General features: G+C 39.9%; 1 protein-coding gene across 1 annotated transcript; it reads right to left on the minus strand.

Annotated features, from left to right (window-relative positions):
• Positions 1–12,167: 12,167 nt before the first annotated feature.
• Positions 12,168–15,616, minus strand: LOC306817141 (neurogenic differentiation factor 2-like). The gene is made up of 2 exons (XM_079333789.1): positions 15,447–15,616; positions 12,168–13,526 (listed from the first exon to the last, which is right to left on the minus strand). The coding sequence occupies exon 2, from the start codon at positions 13,512–13,514 to the stop codon at positions 12,444–12,446; it is 1,071 nt and encodes a 356-aa protein (XP_079189915.1). The 5' UTR covers positions 13,515–13,526; positions 15,447–15,616; the 3' UTR covers positions 12,168–12,443.
• Between the last annotated feature and the right edge of the window lie 3,937 nt (positions 15,617–19,553).

The following is a 19,553-nucleotide window of genomic DNA, read 5'->3' on the forward strand; positions in this document are numbered from 1 at the left end:
TTTCTTTGTGTGTCTGGAAGAGTGTGTACCTGAAGAAGCACAACAGTGCAAACTTGTTCTGTCAGCCATTGTAGCTGTTATTTATGTCGAGCTGAAGAAAGGATAATCTGTGTTTTTGTTTTGTTGGTGTAAAATGTGGTTCAAAATGTTTTGTATGCTTAGGTCGAGGACAGTGATCAGAATCAAAATGTGCTCGTTTGTGTGCCTCTACGTATGTCTTTTGCAGGTGTACAGTGTACGCAGTGTGCACAGCATGTCACACTGTCAGTCCTGCACATGCTGTTGCGAATTCACCTGGGAATGGCGGTGGAATTTGTGTTTCCATGGAGATGTCCAAGCTCATCTGTAATAAAATTTCAACTTGAGAGAGATTAATTCAGGGGAAAGTGTTGATTTATTCATCCTGGTGGATACTGATGCACTTCCTCATTCGCTCTGATGTTACACTGTGACGGCCGTCCATTCGCTGACTGGTTTTCATTTTTCACACCGTGTCCCTCATACAACACGGATGCTGCTGTTTCTTTTCTGTCCTTGTCAAGTTAAAAGGATAAGACTGCCTTTCTTATCGTAGACATATCCCATGAATAAAGACGCTAATAATTTGAACAAGTCCTGCCTAAAAGCTTGATGTAGTTTCGTCTTCACTGCCATAACTCCATTGTTCTCCAAAAGCCATTAAAAACACATCAATAAGCCTCAAAATTACGCTGCATGACATTTTCCTTCATTACAACAAAATTGGGTGCTGTAGTTCATTTTTGAGTCAGTCCAACATTCACTATCGTGCTGCCGCTACATTAAATCATTCAAATTAAACCACAAAGAATGTAATGTGTCTACGCCTGCGGACAGAAAAGCATTCTGTTTCAACACCCATTACAGCAGGACAACTAGTTAATTTCAGGAGCTTCATATAAACGACAAACAGGGACTCCAAGTAACAGCCTACCTGTGTACTCAGATGCCGGCATTATCAAGGAACACACCATTAGAAGAGATATAACCCACTGCACTCTGAAAATAACTACACTGTGACTTTATTGTGCGCTAATGTCTTTTGGCCAGCTGGGCATTGTTCACAATAAACGTCACAGTACTCTCATTTAAAATGTGCGACAGATAATTTCTTCTCTAAATCTGTTTCAGTGCTGACAAAAAAAAAAAAATGGTTCGACGATACGGCAACAGTGATTTATGATTTGCTGTGGTCACAACAATGACTTGTTTTAGGGAAAGATCATTGTTTCGGTTTTATAATATATCTATTGGCAGATGTGCCAAGTGGCAAGCAGTCCAAGTACTGCAGTATGTTCTCATTGCAATGTCGTCAAATACGAGCATTTTGTCATCGCTTTTAAATGTTGCCATTTGATTGGCTTCGGTGTAATCCATACATCGCACTATTAGACACTTAAAACAACTGCTCCGCGTAAGGTAGTTGAAAAACCATTCATGTTAAGAAGCTAGAAGTAATAAACAAGCTCATCAGTGTAAGAGAGATCCCTGTGAGACTGGATGTTAATACAGTTCTTGTTCTTACCCAACCTATATGGGGTTTTCCCAGTGTTTAACTTATCAAAGTAGTTATTTTGCATAAACCTCTCCAACAGACTGTTTGTAGGTGTCAGAGAAGAACACTTCTATTAGCATCTGTGCGACATGTAACAGAAGCTAACCCTGTGAGTCCAACGCATAGACCGTAAATATAAATGCACGAAGCTTGAGTGACGTCTCCCATCTGTTACTGAAGGGGGGGGGGGGGTTGGAGTCCCATCGATAGCAGCCAGTCGCCATGCTGGAAATGCTGTCTCACCCTAACTTTCAACCTAACAGTCTAAGAACTGAAGATGAGGCGGGTTTAAAGAAGTCTGTTCTGTAGTTCCCTCATGAGACAGCAGAGCATTTTAAAGCATTAATCCACATTCTCCTCCTCGCTGGGTTTTCTTTCTTAGATGGGATTCTGTAGTAATAAAACAAGGCTTGGCTCCTCTTCTGTAAGAGCATCTAATTGATGAAGAACTATCTTCCATTTAGACGACAACAAAAAAAGTTGTAAACTTGTAGGTGGCAACAGATACGGGTCACTTCCCCACAGCATGCAGGTGAAGAAAACCTTTCTCGCCTGCCAGACGGGCAGTTCCATGAATCCATGACATTTCATGAAATCGATGAGCTCCGTGGTTTTGTCTGTCATAGATGATCAACTATTAAAACCCCGCCAAGCTTATTTCTTGATTTCAGTTGTACAGATTAAAGGGTACCTTGTAAAATGGTCATCGATAAGTTTTAGCACCGCTGGAACTATGAACTATTTTAGTTCAGAGGAACTTTTTTAGCTCCTGCTTCAGAGTAGGTACCATGGTGATGCAGAGAGAAAAAAAAGTTCTCATGGTGTGTAATTCTCAGGGAACTATCTAGTGGATAGTTCCTCCTTCAAAAAGTCCCCCGAACTGGTTGGACTGAAAAACACAATTTGAAAAGATACACATTTCTATAAGATGATTTTTTTTTTTAAATGTCTACAATAATGAAATGATGCTCACATGGGTTTCATGGTTTCAATGATTGAACTGATGGAACTAACAAAGGTCAAATATTAGTCTGCAATGTGTAATGCACGGTCAGTGACTCAGAGCCAACATTCTGCCGAATGTTGGCTCTGAGTCACTGACCCTTATCTGCCCTTAGAGGGAGTAGCTGAGTCGGGATGGAGGGGAAGATGGTGGCAAAATGTAACGTCAGAGTAGGCAGTGTCCCGCTGTGTTTACATGCCTCGGCTCTCATACTTCTGCAACGCCATACAGTAACACATGCAATGTAAAATCACGTGCTGGGGCATCAAAAACATCCCTTTTGCGGATGCAATGTGTAAATTCAAAGGCTTAATGATGCTGGAACTCTGTAACCCAAACGTTGACGACAGCGAAGTACCCCAGAATTCTGCCGTTTGACAAAAAGCTGCTGAAAAGGAGGCATTACTTTTACGTGTAATTTTTTCTTTGTGCACATTTCTGGTATGATGACTGTACTCCAAGTATTTATTTTTGCTACCTTATTAACAGATGTTAGTGCATAACCTTCAGAATGGTTTGCATTCCTGTGCTTGTTTTTTTTTTCTATATGCATCCTTGCATATGCATGAGCATGTGTTCCATACCGAAATGTCTCTCTGCGACCCTCCAGTCTTCCTTTTAATTCATTGAATGACCCCCCCCCCCCCCCCCCCCCCCTCCACACACACACACACACACACACACACACACACACACACTCACACACACACACTCCCATCCTCTCCTCACCCCATGTGGGGATGTGAAGTGAGAGCTCCTCTTTCACTTCTCTTCTGATAATCTCTGTTAATCTGAAGAAGCAGACGTGGACTGATACGTCGATCCAAGGCTGCCAACGGGACACGCACTCCATTTTGTTTACTCCTACTTAGGATCCAAAGAGGGGTCGAGGGAGACGAGGAGCAGCAGACAAGAAGAGAGGGGAGAGGGGGAGAGCATAAGGTGGAGGGAGGGATGTAAAGGAAGATAGAGTGGAGAATAACCCAGGGGAAATTATTGCAGGTATGAGGGAGGAGGTGACATATAGTTTTCAAATCATATATAATTGTGTTTATAACAACACCAACTAATTACCACAACATGGTTTACAGTTGTATATCTGTTACTACTTTACATAACACACAGCCACTATTATAAAGCTTGTGAAAATTCATTGTAATCAGGAAAAAAAAGTGATTAGCAATTATTATCCCAGAATGCCCTATACAGTATCTATGACCAGGACTGTGTAATTATAACAGCATAACATAGACAGTTAACATAAAACATAAAATGCATTGATTTGTGAAAATGTTAAATTTACTTATAGGAATATTTTCCTCGAAACAAAGTCCTTAAGCTGTAACAACATCCAACTCATTCCAACCATGCATTAACTAACTGTTTACGATTTAATTGCGGCTTGTGGTGGCTTATTTTGTATTTTGATCTGATGCTCCTTCGTATAACGTCACAAAATTGCAAAACAAAAAAAACAACAAAAAAAGTATTTAACAAGAATTGCCCAAACATTGAGAAACATTTTTCAGAAAAGTATTGAACAAATTGGATTTTTACATGTTTGCTTTCACATTAGAAATACCAAAGAGTGACTGAGAAAACAAAGGGAATGTAAATGGAAAAGTGCTGCAAAAATGTTTTAATATGTACAGGGACAGATCTAACGGTGCCATTGGAAGAAAAAAAAAATCATTCTCTGGTCCATTTTTGATCAAAGACTACGTAACTGGTGTGCAACATATGCACAAATATACACATGGTCAAATGCACACTTAGAGGTCAGACCCACACAAAGTCAAAACCTGTGGGAGGCTGCGAAGTCAAGGCCAGCGACTAAAGAGATGCGTGTGTGTGTGTGTGTGTGTGTGTGTGTGTGTGTGTGTGTGTGTCTGTCTGTCTGTCTGTCTGTCTGTCTGTCTGTCTGTCTGTCTGTGTGTGTGTGTGTGTGTGTGTGTGTGTGTGCATGTTTTGAGCATCTGCACGTGTGAGGGACACTGTGGTCGTCTCTGTATGTGTGAGCGAGTGTTTAAATTCAGTGACAGCTGTTCATTAGTCTATTACAACCCCACATTGCTGATTCCTCAAAGCAGCAGAAAGGGATGCTGCTGATGGTGACGGCACATACTCTGCAGGAGGGACGAGACACATTTTATATTCTAGCCGCAAAAAAACTGACAGGTTTTCTTTTTTTGTTTTTAAGTCCAGTATTCATTTGTAATTTTGAATTTGTTTGTTTTGTAGCCAAGTTTTTTTTAAATTCTCACTGATGGGCAGATGAGTGGTCTGGGCAGTAGTATAACTTTCATTTTTTTTTTCTTTTGGTTTCAGTTTCTGTAGGCGTTGCTGCTTCCTATGTGTCCACTGATGCTAGTCTATTTCTTTAGTTTTTCGAGTAACAGTGCATTTCACTTTACCTATGTTACTGGTGATAGCGTTCGTATTCTTCATTATAGATATGCTGTGTGCGTACATGTGGGAGTTGTCTGTAGTGTGTGAGTTGGAAATCAGAGGGACATATGGACAGTGGACAGCCTGGGTCTCATTCACTGAACTTTAAATCACATCTGCACACCTGGCAGATACTCGTCTTCCAGTACTTACTCTACAAGCCTTTAGGTAGTTGCAGTCAAATGCTTTCCTTTCATTCAAATAGAAGAAGTAAATTACACTATATAAGGGGGACAAGTTTAAGTCACATTTTTAAGCACGTAGTCTTTATTACAATTGTTCAATATAAAGCTCATTTTATTGTGAAGTGTTTTACAGTGTACACATTTATAAAAGTCGTGTCAAGTTGGAACAAACAGAGCAAGAGGAATATTACAGCTTATGTAATAGTTTGGAGAGACGGCTTGTTTTCACCTTTCTCTCCTTTCCTCCCTCATCAGATTCCTTTGAGATTATGTTGAGAGAATGTCTTAATCTGGTGTTCCGCCTACATGGCCTTCTCTACTATATTTAACCATGTTGAACACCAACAGCAGCAGTTGATCATCTATATACTGATTTTAATATTTAAACGCTAATTTAGCTAAAAGCAACTTTAATAACAACCCATTTTCAGAAAACTCTTTCATTTTGTAAATGAGTCAAACTAATCAGTAATTCAAAGTTTACATCCAGAATAATTCATGCAAGCAATGTTTTTGAAAAAAGGAATAAACCATTTATGATTAAAAAAAAAATGTGCATTTTGGTTTTTACCTCAATTGCTCAAGATTGGTCATGTTAAGCTCTTTTAATGTTTATATAAACATATAGCCTCTTAGACATAATATTACGTTATGTTGGATTACACCAAAGAAGATAGGGTGAAATGAAGACTTCTGAAAAGTCTGGCAACTTTGGCAAAATTTGGTTGATTCAGAGAAAATTCTGTTCCTTTTTTTTTTTTTTTTTTTTTTGCTGGGAGGAGACTCAAACCCGTCAGTCATCAGACCACTTGGCTAACATTAGAGGGATCACCTCAACACTGCTAAAGAACCTGCTCATACTACCATCCATACACTGCTCCTTAACACAGAACTTGCATCTTAGCAGTAAGCTTGAAAATGTACTGTACGCATTAAACCGAACATAAACAGTATGTGGCAACTGTTTCACACTGTTTCATCAGAAAAGAATATGTTGGCAGCGACACGGAGCATCTGCGCTTAAAAGTCTCACTATTTCACATATTTTCTGTCAAGCAGCATCTTACTTACTACTAGTACTCATATAATCTAATCTAAGTAGACATCAGTCCTTTTTTGCATTCAAAACGTATATAATTTCTAGATTTATGAATAGAACAGCTGTTTTCTTCACATTTTACTTGTATCAGAACCAAGGTGTAACACACTTTGCTTTAAAGAAGAAGGGAACAATTTCAAGTTTGTTTGGTTGAATACGTCTAAATGTTCTCTGCAATGACAGAAGCACACGCTGAAAGAAAGTAATTCAAGAGTGGAAGCTGGAAATAGTGTGTGTACATGTGGGTGACCAGCGATGGAGGAGCTCGGCGAGGAGGGTGTGATGTTCTTTAAGAAGTTGTTAGCTCGAAGTGACCATGTGCCATCAGTGAGAAAAACTGGAGAAGAAGAAAGTAAAAGAGAGAACAGGCGAAAAGGTGAGGAAAAAAAAGTGCTGGGAATGGAAAGTGCCATGCAGGGAAAAAAAGAAATTACATCGTGTGAGTCTGTGAGTGGGATGGAGCAGGGCCGGTGAAGATTATGGGGGGGGGAATAAAGGGCAAAGAGAGGAAGCAGTGTATAACAAAAAGAATCAAAGATGCCAGGGAAGGAGAGGAGACGGTGGGAAAGAGGGGAGAAAAGGAGCAGAGGAGCGAGGGCAATGAGCTGGATTGAATACCATCTGACAGGTCCAGCTGGGAGTTTGCCCACCCCGCAGCACCGCAAAACCCCTCAATATGGAGGCCAATTACTGCTGCCCGCGTGACCGTGGCATGGCAGCATCAGAGATGCAACCCTCCTCCTCCTCTTTCCAGCTCCCTCTTCCTCCCCTCCTCGTTTCCTCACTCCCCCCTAAAAATAAATAAATAAATAAAATAAAAAAAACACTCCCACCATCTGTGCAGAGTGACAACAACCTCTATACCCTAGCTGTACACTGTGCACACACACACACATTTGGGGCAAACACACACATCAAACATGACATACACTCATTCATGCGCATATGTGCTTTATTTCCACCCAAAATCAAGTCCATACGACACCACTGCTTTTCTTTCTCTCTTTTCTTAAACAAAAAACCCCTGTGAGGTCTGATACTTTGACACCTTCTACATGTTTTTTTTTTTGTAACCCACAAAGACAGTTTGTCACAAGCAGGAAATTCTGAGACAATTACACACGCACGCACGCACGCACGCACGCACACACACACACACACACACCCACAATCACCATTGTTCCACAGATGCAGTGGAATTTCACCCCATGCCAGCTTTATCGTTCTACTCACAGAGTTGGGCGTGGCGCTCAGGCTGGCAGGATGGTGCTGGTGGTGATTGTGGGAGGATGCAGGCATTCAGAGTAGGTGGATGAGCATAATACAGTGGACCTAATGTCCATTGTTGGAGGTGACGACCAGATTGTGAAGCCAAAAGCTTGTAGTAGTGGTGTTTTTTTGTTGTGCTCCTTTAAACAGGTGTGTTGGTTAAAGGGGTGTTTCAGACAAAAATAAGTTTGACATATTCAACATAGAGCTTTCTTCTGTGCCCTGATCTCTCACACACACACACACACACACACACACACACACACACACACACACACACACTTGCATCTCTTATATTAAATATATGCATTCTTGCCGTGATGTTTCTTTAAGTCTGGTTTTCACCTCTGTCAACCTCCTTTCCTGCAATACAAATGGCTCTCAGCTATTTAGATGTAGTAATTACACTCCTGTATTTTTTTTTTTTCAAACATAGCCTAATCCCAAAATAATTAATCCCATAAATGTGCACCTAATCTGATAAATGGCAATAAAAACTGTCCAGATGGAGATTTATTTACAGTAGGTCTGGGCCTACTTTGTGTTGTTGTTTCTACTGTGCTGCAGTTTAAGCAGATCATGTTTGACTTTTTTTTTTTTTCCCTCAAATGGAGCTCTGCACTGGATTATTTAATTATGATGATTGCATGGTATTTAAAAAAAAAACAGTCATTGGAATAATTACGCTTGAATAGGATCCCAATTAATTGATTTTATGGGCTTTAGTTACGTCATGTAAGCACATTTGTCACAGATATTATAATGACCATATAGCATTACATGACGATCTTAGCCAAACTAGGCTACACCACAAAATGAATTAACATTCATTTAATGAACAATCCATGCAGGCGCTACAGGATTACAAATTCCAGTTACATTTTTCGTAACGTTTTCATAATTTTATCACGTAGGCCCATTGAAGAGAATATTGAATGAAAGTCTTACAAAAAATGAGACTATCTGGTTTTATTTTAGAAAGATAATTTCAAGCTTTGGATGTAAATGTAAAAAATGTAGTTTTCTGGACCGAAAGTTGAGAATAAAGTTTTGAGGACTGCTGTAAAAAGGACTGACGGGACTACCTAAACTCCTCTTTCACGTCGCAGGTGTTAAATTAGTTTCACGGGTCGCCTCCTCCGCAGTCTCGTGCAAATTTACGTGACCGGAAGTTTTTTTTATATATTAAAAAAAAAAAAGTCTCTATTGGTCCGGCAGCTCGTGCGGACACTCGGCCTCCTTTAACGGCGGAGAATAATGAACAGATGCTGAGTGAATTAGGAAAGAAATACTGGGTCCCTCCCACAAGGGCCACTTTGGCAGGGGCCGCCTGGCTGCCTCGTGGCGCAGCTGGCACGGGCTCGGTGACGGTGGTGGGCTTTTGCTGGTCTCTGGCTTTACTGGTGCTCAGACATTTAGCGACTTGGCACGAGCTCCGCCATCAGACCCTCTGCCAGCCGCCGCCCCTCTTCACTTAGAAAAGTCCACCGACTCACTGAGAGGTTAGAGACGAAAACCAGATCAGACATGAAGCTCTCACCTTAACCTCCTCGGCCCTTCCTTTACCCGGGACGGCGATCTTAAATAGACCAATAACATAGAGGGAGGCTGGAATATGTAAGGTTATAGCCTTACAGTATATGACTTTATTCTAAAACACTGTAATGTTTAAATAATGAAAAGGCTGAACTCTTTTGAAAACGATCCTCCACTCCTACAAGTGTCCTTGTTAACCTGGGCTGTTTCTCGGCTGAAATAAAATAAAATCGCAGTTTAAAAATTAATAAAGAAAAAACCCAATCCCGTAATTTCAAAATAAAGTCGGATATCAAATTTTTATTTTCTAAAATGAAAGAAACATTTTACAAACTGTACCTGTGGCTTATCTAAATAATGACACTGATAAATGTTGAGTTACCTCGTGAAAAACGGATGACCTTACAGGATGAAAATAGATTATAACTGCCTCTAAATTATTTATATATATATATATATATATATATATATATATATATATATATAAAGAAAAAAAAATGGGCTAAAGTATATTCAGGATTTTAATTTTGGTGAGGGAAACTTGACGTCATTTTTTCCTGGCATTTACACTAGTTTGCCTTCCTAAAAACAAAACAAAAAAAGTGTTTATAAGCATTTATCTTTTAGACTAAAAGTAAATTATCAATGACATATTGAGACTGAACTGTAAAGTTGTTATTTAGATTAAAAAGTAAGATGCCAAAATTTGCAGTATAATCCCTGTAACACATTGATTTTTCTTAGTTTAAGTATAAACATCTTTGTTACAAGGAGATTTGTTTTTTTGCCAGCTAAATTGCATCCTCTTCTATTATAACAGCTCATCCGTTTAGTGTATTCATCCATCTTTAAATATTATCTGTTGTTTTGGTTACCATTTGGTTTGTGTTTTTAATATCTAATGCACAGTTAATTTGAACGTGTTTTGTATTCATGCATGCACCCATGTATGTGTCCATAATGTTATCTCTGAACCCCCTCATTTCAAACAAACGGCCCGTTGACTCACCTGATTGTGCACCTGCAGTGCTAATACTGCTGCCCACAGCCAAATGTGCCTTATAGACAAAAAAAACAATGTAAAAAGAAAATATTATCACTAGGATTATTCAATAATATCTAATGGCTTGCCGTAGAATTTGCTCACAAGTCTTCTGCTCCTTTTTTCACCCGGGTCAGTGCTGGATAGGACGATTTTTACCCTGCCGTGCCCGGTGCTGATTTCCCCTGGACGTCCTCAGTAACATATGGGACCTAGGGCAGAGCTCCAAACATGGAGCCTGTTCTCACTATTTGAGAAACCAACAGTGATGCAGTAAAGCTCGAACTTTAACTCAATTATAGATATAGTTACAATAATAAAAATGCAGAAAAGTAATGAGCATCGTCTTTTTGAATTGCCTGTATTATTCTCTCAAAATTGCCTGATGAGCAGGTTGAGTGAAGAGAAGTATGAAACTTGCTTTTTATTACTCAGTATTTGTTGATTTAAAAAGAAAGCTATTAATTATTTAATCATTTTGATCAGGGCTGATATTTAAAGTTTGTCAGTAGTATAATTTGTCACAAAAAAACTTATCTACCCTCAGCTGAGAGTCTGACAGGTCTCAGTCTGACTCAAACTGTGCTGATATGATCAGACCCACAACTTCTATCACTGCTGGAAAAAAACCCAAAACAAGAGCCCTTTGATATCAAATCGAACTTATTATGTTCAGCATGTCAGCTGTTATTTTGTCTCTTGTTGGGAATGGCGGAGGCCTTTTGTTCACCTACTAATTCATCACTGCACGTCATAAAATGTGTGTGAAGTGTTTGAGTTAAAGAACACACACTTTACGAAACAAAGGTAAAAAGATCAATACGAGTATCACACTGCTTTTTAATCTGGCTTCTAAGACTGTATTTGTTTCAGAGAGTGCAGTCAAGTTAAAACCGTTCTGTGTGATTGTATCAGTGCTCCAAACCCTCCAGCCTGGATTTATTTTCTGTTAAAGCAAACTCAAATGAACTATTGTGGTTTCTCAGTGGTAGTTCACTCATTAAGAGGTTTCATTGTTATAATTCATGGCTGTGTGTTTCAATGGTTACTATCCCTTTGCTGCTGTGTATGTTACACAACATATACTTTTTGATGCCGCTTACCTTTTGCACAGTTCCAAAGGATGCAGCAACTACAAGGTTTTAAGCTTCATTTTATTCTAAGATGGAAGGTACGATTAAATAACCTTATTGAGACTTTATTATTATTATTACTGAAGCGTGCCCGTGTGTAAAATTATTATTGGAATGATTATTTTGTGTGTGTCCATCAGTTTCTCAATCCAATTTCTTTGATTGTTGAATCTTAACTGTGACAAGGTTCATGTTTGATTATTCAAGTGAAAGAATGTTGTCATGTGTAGCATCAATTAATGGAGCTCTCTAAAATACAGTGATTCTACTTCAGGCCTTTACTTTTTCAGATTTTTTCGGTTATCTGTTTTATTCTCCATATTCTACATGTTTTTTAAGAAACCTGACAGTAAAGCTAAATTATGAATACAGTTCATTTAAATAATGTTCTGTGTGTAATGAGCCGCCTACTTTCATGACAATATGCATCACTTTACTACTTTATATAGAAGTGCATTCATTCTTATTTTGAAATGATCTCACATGAATAATGAATAGATAAAGTCAAATTTAAAAACTTGATTATAGTGTATATGACTTTAGACCAAAACTAAGCAAAATAAATGTTTACATAAAAAGCGTAACAGTGAATACTTTATAACCTCCAGGGAACAAACCTTTAATGCTGAATTTTATCTGACTGAAAAGGTATTTCTAAATTTGTTCAACATGATAGTTAAGACTACTATCGTATTTTCTTCGTCATTTGATTATTTTTATTCACTTGAAAATGTTGTCATTGCTCCTTTCTTAAAATTCTATTTCATTTTATTGTCTTTTGCAAGCATAGGTCATTTTTGTGAATAATCACTTCTTTAGGCCCACACCCGGAGTCAAAGTGCCCCCTGATGTCAGAAAAAGATCATTTTAATCAAGTCACACAATTATAAAACACTTTATTTCTGCTGTTTGTGTCATAACATGTTTGGCCTGTACATGGTTAATGCCAGTTGCACTCATTCTGCATACAGGAGATTGCTGCAGTGCACACACTTTGATAGGATGTAACACAGTATAGGGATGACATCAGTAGATTACAGAAGGAAATCAGGGGACTCTGTCTGCCTCCTCCTTCCAGAAGCTTCTCTTGTTCCACAAACAATATTACACATTTAGGATTGTCACTTTAAGGTCACCAGGTCTGATTGAAAGGGCTCAGTTATGGAAAAAAGCATTAAGGTCCTCATACGGGGGCGCCCTGTCGTGGTGCAAATGCACATCGTGGAAAGGTGGAATGTTTTCGGAGTGCGCACCAGCGCTGCGCGCGCCTGCAGGCCCAAACGGGATGCTGTGGCCGGGCCGGGATGTGGTCAGTCCGGTATAATGCATAGAGTAATGATAGTTCCTGTCCGTCTCAGTGGACTCCTGCTGCCTCCCGGACATCCCGCCGTTCAGGCAGACGGGTGGGCTGTGCTGGCCCTCGTAATCCGGGCTGTTATAGTCAGGGGACGTCCCACCCGGGGGATACGCGCCCTCGTACCCAGAACCATAGGAATGGCTCCGCATATTAATTGCACCGGACCCGGGCTGGTAGTGCGGACTGGAGAGGCGGGAGCAGCGGTAAGAGTAGGGATGGACAGAGAAAGGAGAGGTGGGCATGTGGAAGCGGGATCCCTCTGAGCATGGCTCAGTTAGGAAGTTCCTGGTGTTGAGCTGCAGACATCCTGCCACAAGATTAGTGGTCGGCTGGGACAGGCCTTTGCACAGCATCTGCACGTAGGCCACAACATCTGGTCGTTTCCCATTGCGTAAAATCTCCCCAAGCGCTAAAATATAATTCTTGGCCAGCCTCAGAGTCTCTATCTTGGACAGTTTTTGCGTTTTGGAGTAGCATGGCACTACTTTGCGCAGGTTGTCCAGCGCTGAATTTAAGTCGTGCATGCGCGTGCGCTCCCTCGCGTTCGCCTTCATTCTGCGCACCTTGGAGCGCTCCACGCGCGCCGCCGTCATCTTGCGTTTCTTTGGGCCGCGCTTCTTGGGTTTGTCTCCACCGTTCTCATCCTCGCACTCCTCTTCCTCGGCCTCGTCATCATCGTCGTCGTCGTCGTCGTCGTCGCCTGCCATCTCAGACTCTGCTCGGCTGCTGCCTTCCAGAGGCTCGTCCAGGTCGTCGTCGTCGTGCTCGTCGTCCTTGGCTTTGCAGTCCTCGCTCTCATTGTCCTCCGCCCAGTCGGCCGCCAGCCTCTGGACGTCCGGTAGCACCTCGCTGAACAGACGGCTCAACATCGTGCAAGCAACCTGCAAGAGACATATGGTGGAGCTTTAGCTGGACTGTTTGCCACTATGCTGCTGTTCATGCACTCACAGGTGCGCTGAGCACTGGAGCCTGCCTATAGAGATCTCACAAAGGCCGTAATGTTGTATGTCCCTCACATGCAGGCTGAAATATACAAAGTGCATTTTAAACGTTCACAATTTTGATCAGTAATTTTATAATCGAATGTCTAACAAAATAATTTCCTTGTTTGTATTTACTCCGGCTTTTCATTTAATGTCCAATCATCTTTTGTCTTTCAGTGAATCAATGAAGACACATGTCTGATGTATGTTTATATAGAGAAAAAGCCTTCTGATTAAAATGTCGTCACCTTATGTGTAAAAACCAAAAAACTATTCAAATTTAATTTAAGAGAAAAATCTAATCTATGACTAAAGAACGGGTTAACTGAGGCCTTAAAACGTGTAGGCCTTGAAAGCTATGTTTAAAAAAAAAGTTGGTTCAGCTACACTTACATGTTATTGTGATATTGTTTAAAGAAGGATTCCTGAAAGACTGCATGCTGGTTTATTTTTTGAAATGTTTCTAATGTGTCACTTTTATTGACGAAGAGCAATAGAGTGGATGTCCCTTCGGCCTCCTCGTGAGCCTCTGCACCCGCAGTCCCCGTTCAGGGAGCGGTGCTGCTGGCCTGTCTCAGTTCGTCCTCCAGGGACGCATTAAGGGCGCGGGTCCCTCCGTCCAATAAATTACAGCCCTGGAGGAATTCCAGCACAGCCAGACAGGCCACATTCTGGACCGAACCCATACATCTGAATGAACGTAACAGGTTGATCTATAATCTACTTTTGAGAAAATGTATTCAAAACATCCATAAATGATTCCTGTAACTTAAAAAGGCACATAATTTTTATTAGCATTGTTGAACTATTTGTGGAAGTGCACACTGTAATAACTGTTATCAAAAAGGGCTCCTGTTTGTTCATTAAGCCAAATTTTTAACCCCGATATCTTAAAGGCCACGAAAATGAACATTTTTAGTCGTTTATAAAGATCTAAGATAGAGACACGGAGTGTGTTTTAAATGTTACCACTTATAACCTTCTTGACTTTATCAACTCGCCTTATTCCTTTCTTTCATTTGGTTTAAATCTGCATTTTTAAACAAAAAGTCGTATTCAAATTGCAATGATGCCAGTTTTAATGAAATATTTGCACATCTCTGTTACATGAAATCCATATGTCCCCCACCCATATGTTAAGTTATCTAATTCAAAACCATTTCCCAAATCTGTAAGGCTTCGAAATGTTCCCAGATTTTTCCAGAATACACTGAGCTCAGCTGTGCAGGTGGAGCCCAAGGACTTCATCTTTTTTTCTAATCTTGTAAGCACAATGTAATTAATGCCAACCAATACCTTGTCAATTAGCCTGTTTGTGTCTGTGGAGAATTCAACCCCCACCGTGCTGTGAGACACACGCACGCGCTCCCCCCCCCCCCCCCCCCCCCCCCACAACACATCTTTCCATACACGCTCAAACATCTTGATGTTTTGTTAATGTACACATTTTTTTGACATAAACTATATAAATGTGTTCCCTAGCTAAATACTGACAATTCAAAATAAGATGATGAAATCAGTGCCAGAGTAGCCCTTTTGTGTCTTATTTATTTAAACAAAATACATTCAAAGTAAATGCATCAATTGATTAACGCAATAAACGATTAAAAAAGCAATTTGATAAAACACACTTAAAAGCGCCTGAAGAAGAGCATTAAATCTGTCTGATCACGTCGCGTCATGAGAGAAATTCGCATTGAAAAACCATCCCTGATCATTATCTCTGCGTCTTATCCTTTAGGCGTTAACACAAAGACAAAAATCTGATATTGATCTTCATCTGATGGTGAAGTTTAATTATAGAATGTTTGAACCTACCTCCGTGATGGAGCTCAGTGACGGGGTGAAGCAGGTTTGTTTACACCATCTCTCTCTGGGTGGGCATCACATCCACACGCCCTGCATGCGCGGATGCTTTTGCAGGAGGAGACGATCTAGATCTATGCTTCTCTCTCTCTCTCTCTCTCTCTCTCTCTCTCTCTCTCTCTCTCCTCTCTCTCTCTCTCTCTCTCTCTCTCTCTTCTCTCTCTCTCTCTCTCTTCACCTTCTTCTTCTGCTGCTGCTATCCTGAGCCCGCTGAATGCGCGGAGGGGATCCGTGCATGTGGCACCTCAGAGGCAGGACTGGGTGGGTTACATACCAGCTCTGATGCCAGGCCCATATGGCTGGCACGTCATTGGCAAGAGCCATCACATGAGAGCCGGTGATTGACATGCGGCCGCATTCACAGAGACTGGCTTCGCCCCGGGGGAGAGGGACTCGCCATCTGTCACCGAGCTGAAAGAGAAAATGGAATAAGGAGTGAATGGCACAAAAAACACAAACTGGATTGGAAAAAGCTTCTGTAAGCTTCCATCTTTGGGAGAAACGGGGTTAATCTCATAGAAGGTTTAGGCAAACAATCCCCTTACGAGAAATAATTATCACAATCCTATAATGATTAATTTAATAATGATATCGTTCTAATATCATTGAATTGTTAGAGGATTATCCAGAGGATATTAATTTTACAGATAAGGAAATTCTCATTAAAACATACAATCCATAGAGGAAGTAATTCATTGAATGTTATAACGAGAAACAATATAGGCTAATCCCGGTAGAAGTACTTTGAGGTGGAAAAAAAAATCATATAACATAACACTATAACACAAAGGGCCCTGGACAAATAAGGGACCCGCAATAAAGATCAGAGTCAGGGTGCAATTGCCTAAACGAGTCAATTGAACTGAGCCAAGCGGAGCATCTTGGTCCGGGTTGCCAGGTTGGCACAGGTGCACGTGGGCGGGCTCGTGCCAAAGGTGGCAGAAGCACAGATTGCGGAGAGGGGCCAGAGGATGGGGCAGGACAGGAGAGAGATGAAGATGGGGACAGAATAAGAATGACGAAATAAGGGGAAGGTTTACAATCACAATAATGTTATACAATTTTCTGCGCATCAATGTTTCAATATCAGATCAAAGGCTTTCTGGATATGATGGTTCAGTCTGCTAAAATGAAGATGTGCTGTAGAACCAGTGCCACAACCCCTTTTTATATCTGTTAATCCTAACTGCTTATGTAAGTTTGTTTGTTTCAATACCTAGTTCAAAAAGTCAATTTTTTGATGCAAATTGTTTATTTAATTTAATTTAATGATTTACAGTCCAAATATCAGTCTGTTAAGGGCCTGATGATTTATTAACATTTCTCAATTATTCAGTATTTATTTAAAATAAATGGTTGTTTGTAACAAGAGTTTAGTGCAGCACAATGTTGACATGCACAGAGCTCTTGTTAATTGATGTTGTATTTTTCAAATGATTGACAAAAGCTGACTTTTAAGTTAAACAGTTCAGGCCCAAATAGTCAGTTTAATTTTGCTGGCATATTTCGTGTCTTTAAAAAAATGTATAGGTCAACACTAGTTTTGAATTTAAATGTGGAATCCTATTTTATGGTCATTACTTCTTTTGAAGTCTTTTTTTTTTTTAAACTTTAAATATGCTGTAAGATTTTGTTGCTCTGTTCATTAACAGTCAATTACATGACAGGGGCAAGTTGTCTCACTTTGAGTTTCTATAAGCTTACTGTTGGTGACATCTACTGGCAAACTGGTAAAAGTGCATGCCAGAAAAACAAATCTCACTGAAGCTTTTTTCACACATGCAAAAAATTCCGAGAAAACATTCCCCGAATTCTTGGGATGCTGTATGTGTAAACGCAAAGGGGACAACAGTGTATCATACATCTGAAATGAGTTTTTCACCCGCACCTTTATTTAGACCTTTTCCTGCCAGCCCCCCCTTCCAAACTTTCCACGTGAGCCGATGTGTGACAGCAGTAGAAATATTCTAAGATATTCCCCATTAGTGCATCATGTTTTGGGTAAGTGTGTTTGTATCGCGTGACCAGCGCAAACTTCATGCATGTAATGAATACTGTGAATATGTCTAATTATTCTTAGCATTTAAAGGCAAAGAACTGTCATCATGTCCCTCTGATGCATTTCTCTGATTCTGATGCATGGTTGCATCAAAACTCAAAAAAAACTGCTGGGTCAAAACTAGACCAGCTTTCACCTCCAGCGAGGTCACTATGGTACAGTACACACCCTCGGTTACTTTTCCCAGATGTTGTTGTGCCTTATAACCTTGAATGCTGAGTAGTTGAAATAACCTAAGATATCCCAATTCTGGGCTGAATTAAAACCCATACTTTGGGTTGTTGAAATAATCCAAGCTAGATGGTAAATTTAACATGAAATGTGTGGATCACAAGGGCGACTGACCTGCAACAGCCAAAACAGTTTACGTGAGGATAAATATACAGTAGATTCAGAAACTGTATTCTTTTAAAAGCAGATTCAAAAGCTTAAAACACTGCATTTGTTATAGTTGCATTTAACTTCAAATGTGCTGCTCATATATGAGTGATTCAAAGTTGAAGAGATTCATATCCAAAAATCTTGCACACTAAATAAAGCAACAAAAACAGCCCATCTTTTCTTTATCATCTAGGTTTACTCCCTCCCGCCCGCTGTGCTCTACCAATGAAAGGCATCTGATCCAACCCTAACAACTGGGTCCTAAGTCTGAAACTAGACTCTTAGTTTCTGTCGCCCCCCAGTGGTGGGACAAAGTACTAAACATTTCAATGTATTCAATCTGCAAAGCTCTTTCATGAATACCTATACACTCAGTGATATTGATGATGATTTGGATAATGACTATATTTAGGGTGGTTTTGAAGCTGATAAGAACTCTTAAAACCAGCTGTTGATGTTGTTGATGACGATATATATTAACTTGAATTATTTTTTAGAAAGTGCTTTGCCTCTGTGCATGGCCTGTCAGTACTTGGGTCCAATCGGACCTAAAGCTGTTCATTTGCACTTTCTTACATTTCCTTCTCTCTCTATCCTTTCTTGTGTTTTACTTACTTCTTATTCCTGGGTTGATAAAACCCAAAGACAGAAAGTTAAGCCTTTCGCTGTATTTTTTCAAAGATAAAAGAAATAAATTTTTTCCATCCCATGATTTGTCCCTTTTTTGAAGTTTTTTACAGTTAATATTATAATTTCCATATTTTAAGCTTACTTCAATCAAGTACAAATTCGTATTTCAGTATACATATAGTGGAACAGATCCTCAGATTACCTACATTTTACGTGCTAACACCTTTACTCATTGAGGAAAAAGATGCTGGGAAAAAAAACACATTTTAGTCACACAAAATTTAGATTTGCTCATCCACTGTATATTTTGGTCACGTGACAGATGTCGTGGTGTGACTGATAGCAGGTAGGTTAACCGTTATCGCCACCCAGTGGTAAAAAGCAAATCCACACTGACTTTGGTAACCAACAACATTCACTACATTATTGATAATACTGATGGACTATACTTTATCTTTTGTGGATGTAATACTGTAATCCTATAGATAATTCCTCTTCAGCTCAGGGCATGTTCATGCTTTCTGGGTGATTGAATGTAACTCAGGATGTTGTTTAACATACAAACCTGTTCTCATTTTCATTGGAAATATTTCCTTGACATTAAGGTCACAGCATAGTGTTCATAAGGCTCATAACATGGTCACAGCATAGTGTTCATAAGGCTCATAACATCTCTTATATTTTGGCATTTTTAAGGAAATCTGAAAATAAATCAAGCCACAGATTGTCCTTTTGAATTTACAAAGTGGAAGATTTTTTATTGTCTTCTAAAATGTGTATCTCGTGAAAGAGAGACAAAGTGTCACAGGTTCAGCTAAATTCAGGTTGAACCTTTGCTCATCTGGAGACAAACGAGGATCAAATGTGTCACCTCATATGATGGTTTGCTTCTTCTCCAGTCTAACTGCAGGAGATCTGAGAGGAAGTGTTTCAGAGACTGGGAGGAAATTGTACAGTAAGCAATTAAAACAATGTGTAAAGCTCTCATA

This window comes from Symphodus melops (assembly GCF_947650265.1).
Source record: "Symphodus melops genome assembly, chromosome: 21".
NCBI classification, from domain to species: domain Eukaryota; kingdom Metazoa; phylum Chordata; class Actinopteri; order Labriformes; family Labridae; genus Symphodus; species Symphodus melops.

Coding starts and splice junctions, on each gene's coding strand:
- LOC306817141 (XM_079333789.1), bottom strand. CDS start 13,514: ATGTTGAGCCGTCTGTTCAGCGAGGTGCTACCGGACGTCCAGAGGCTG.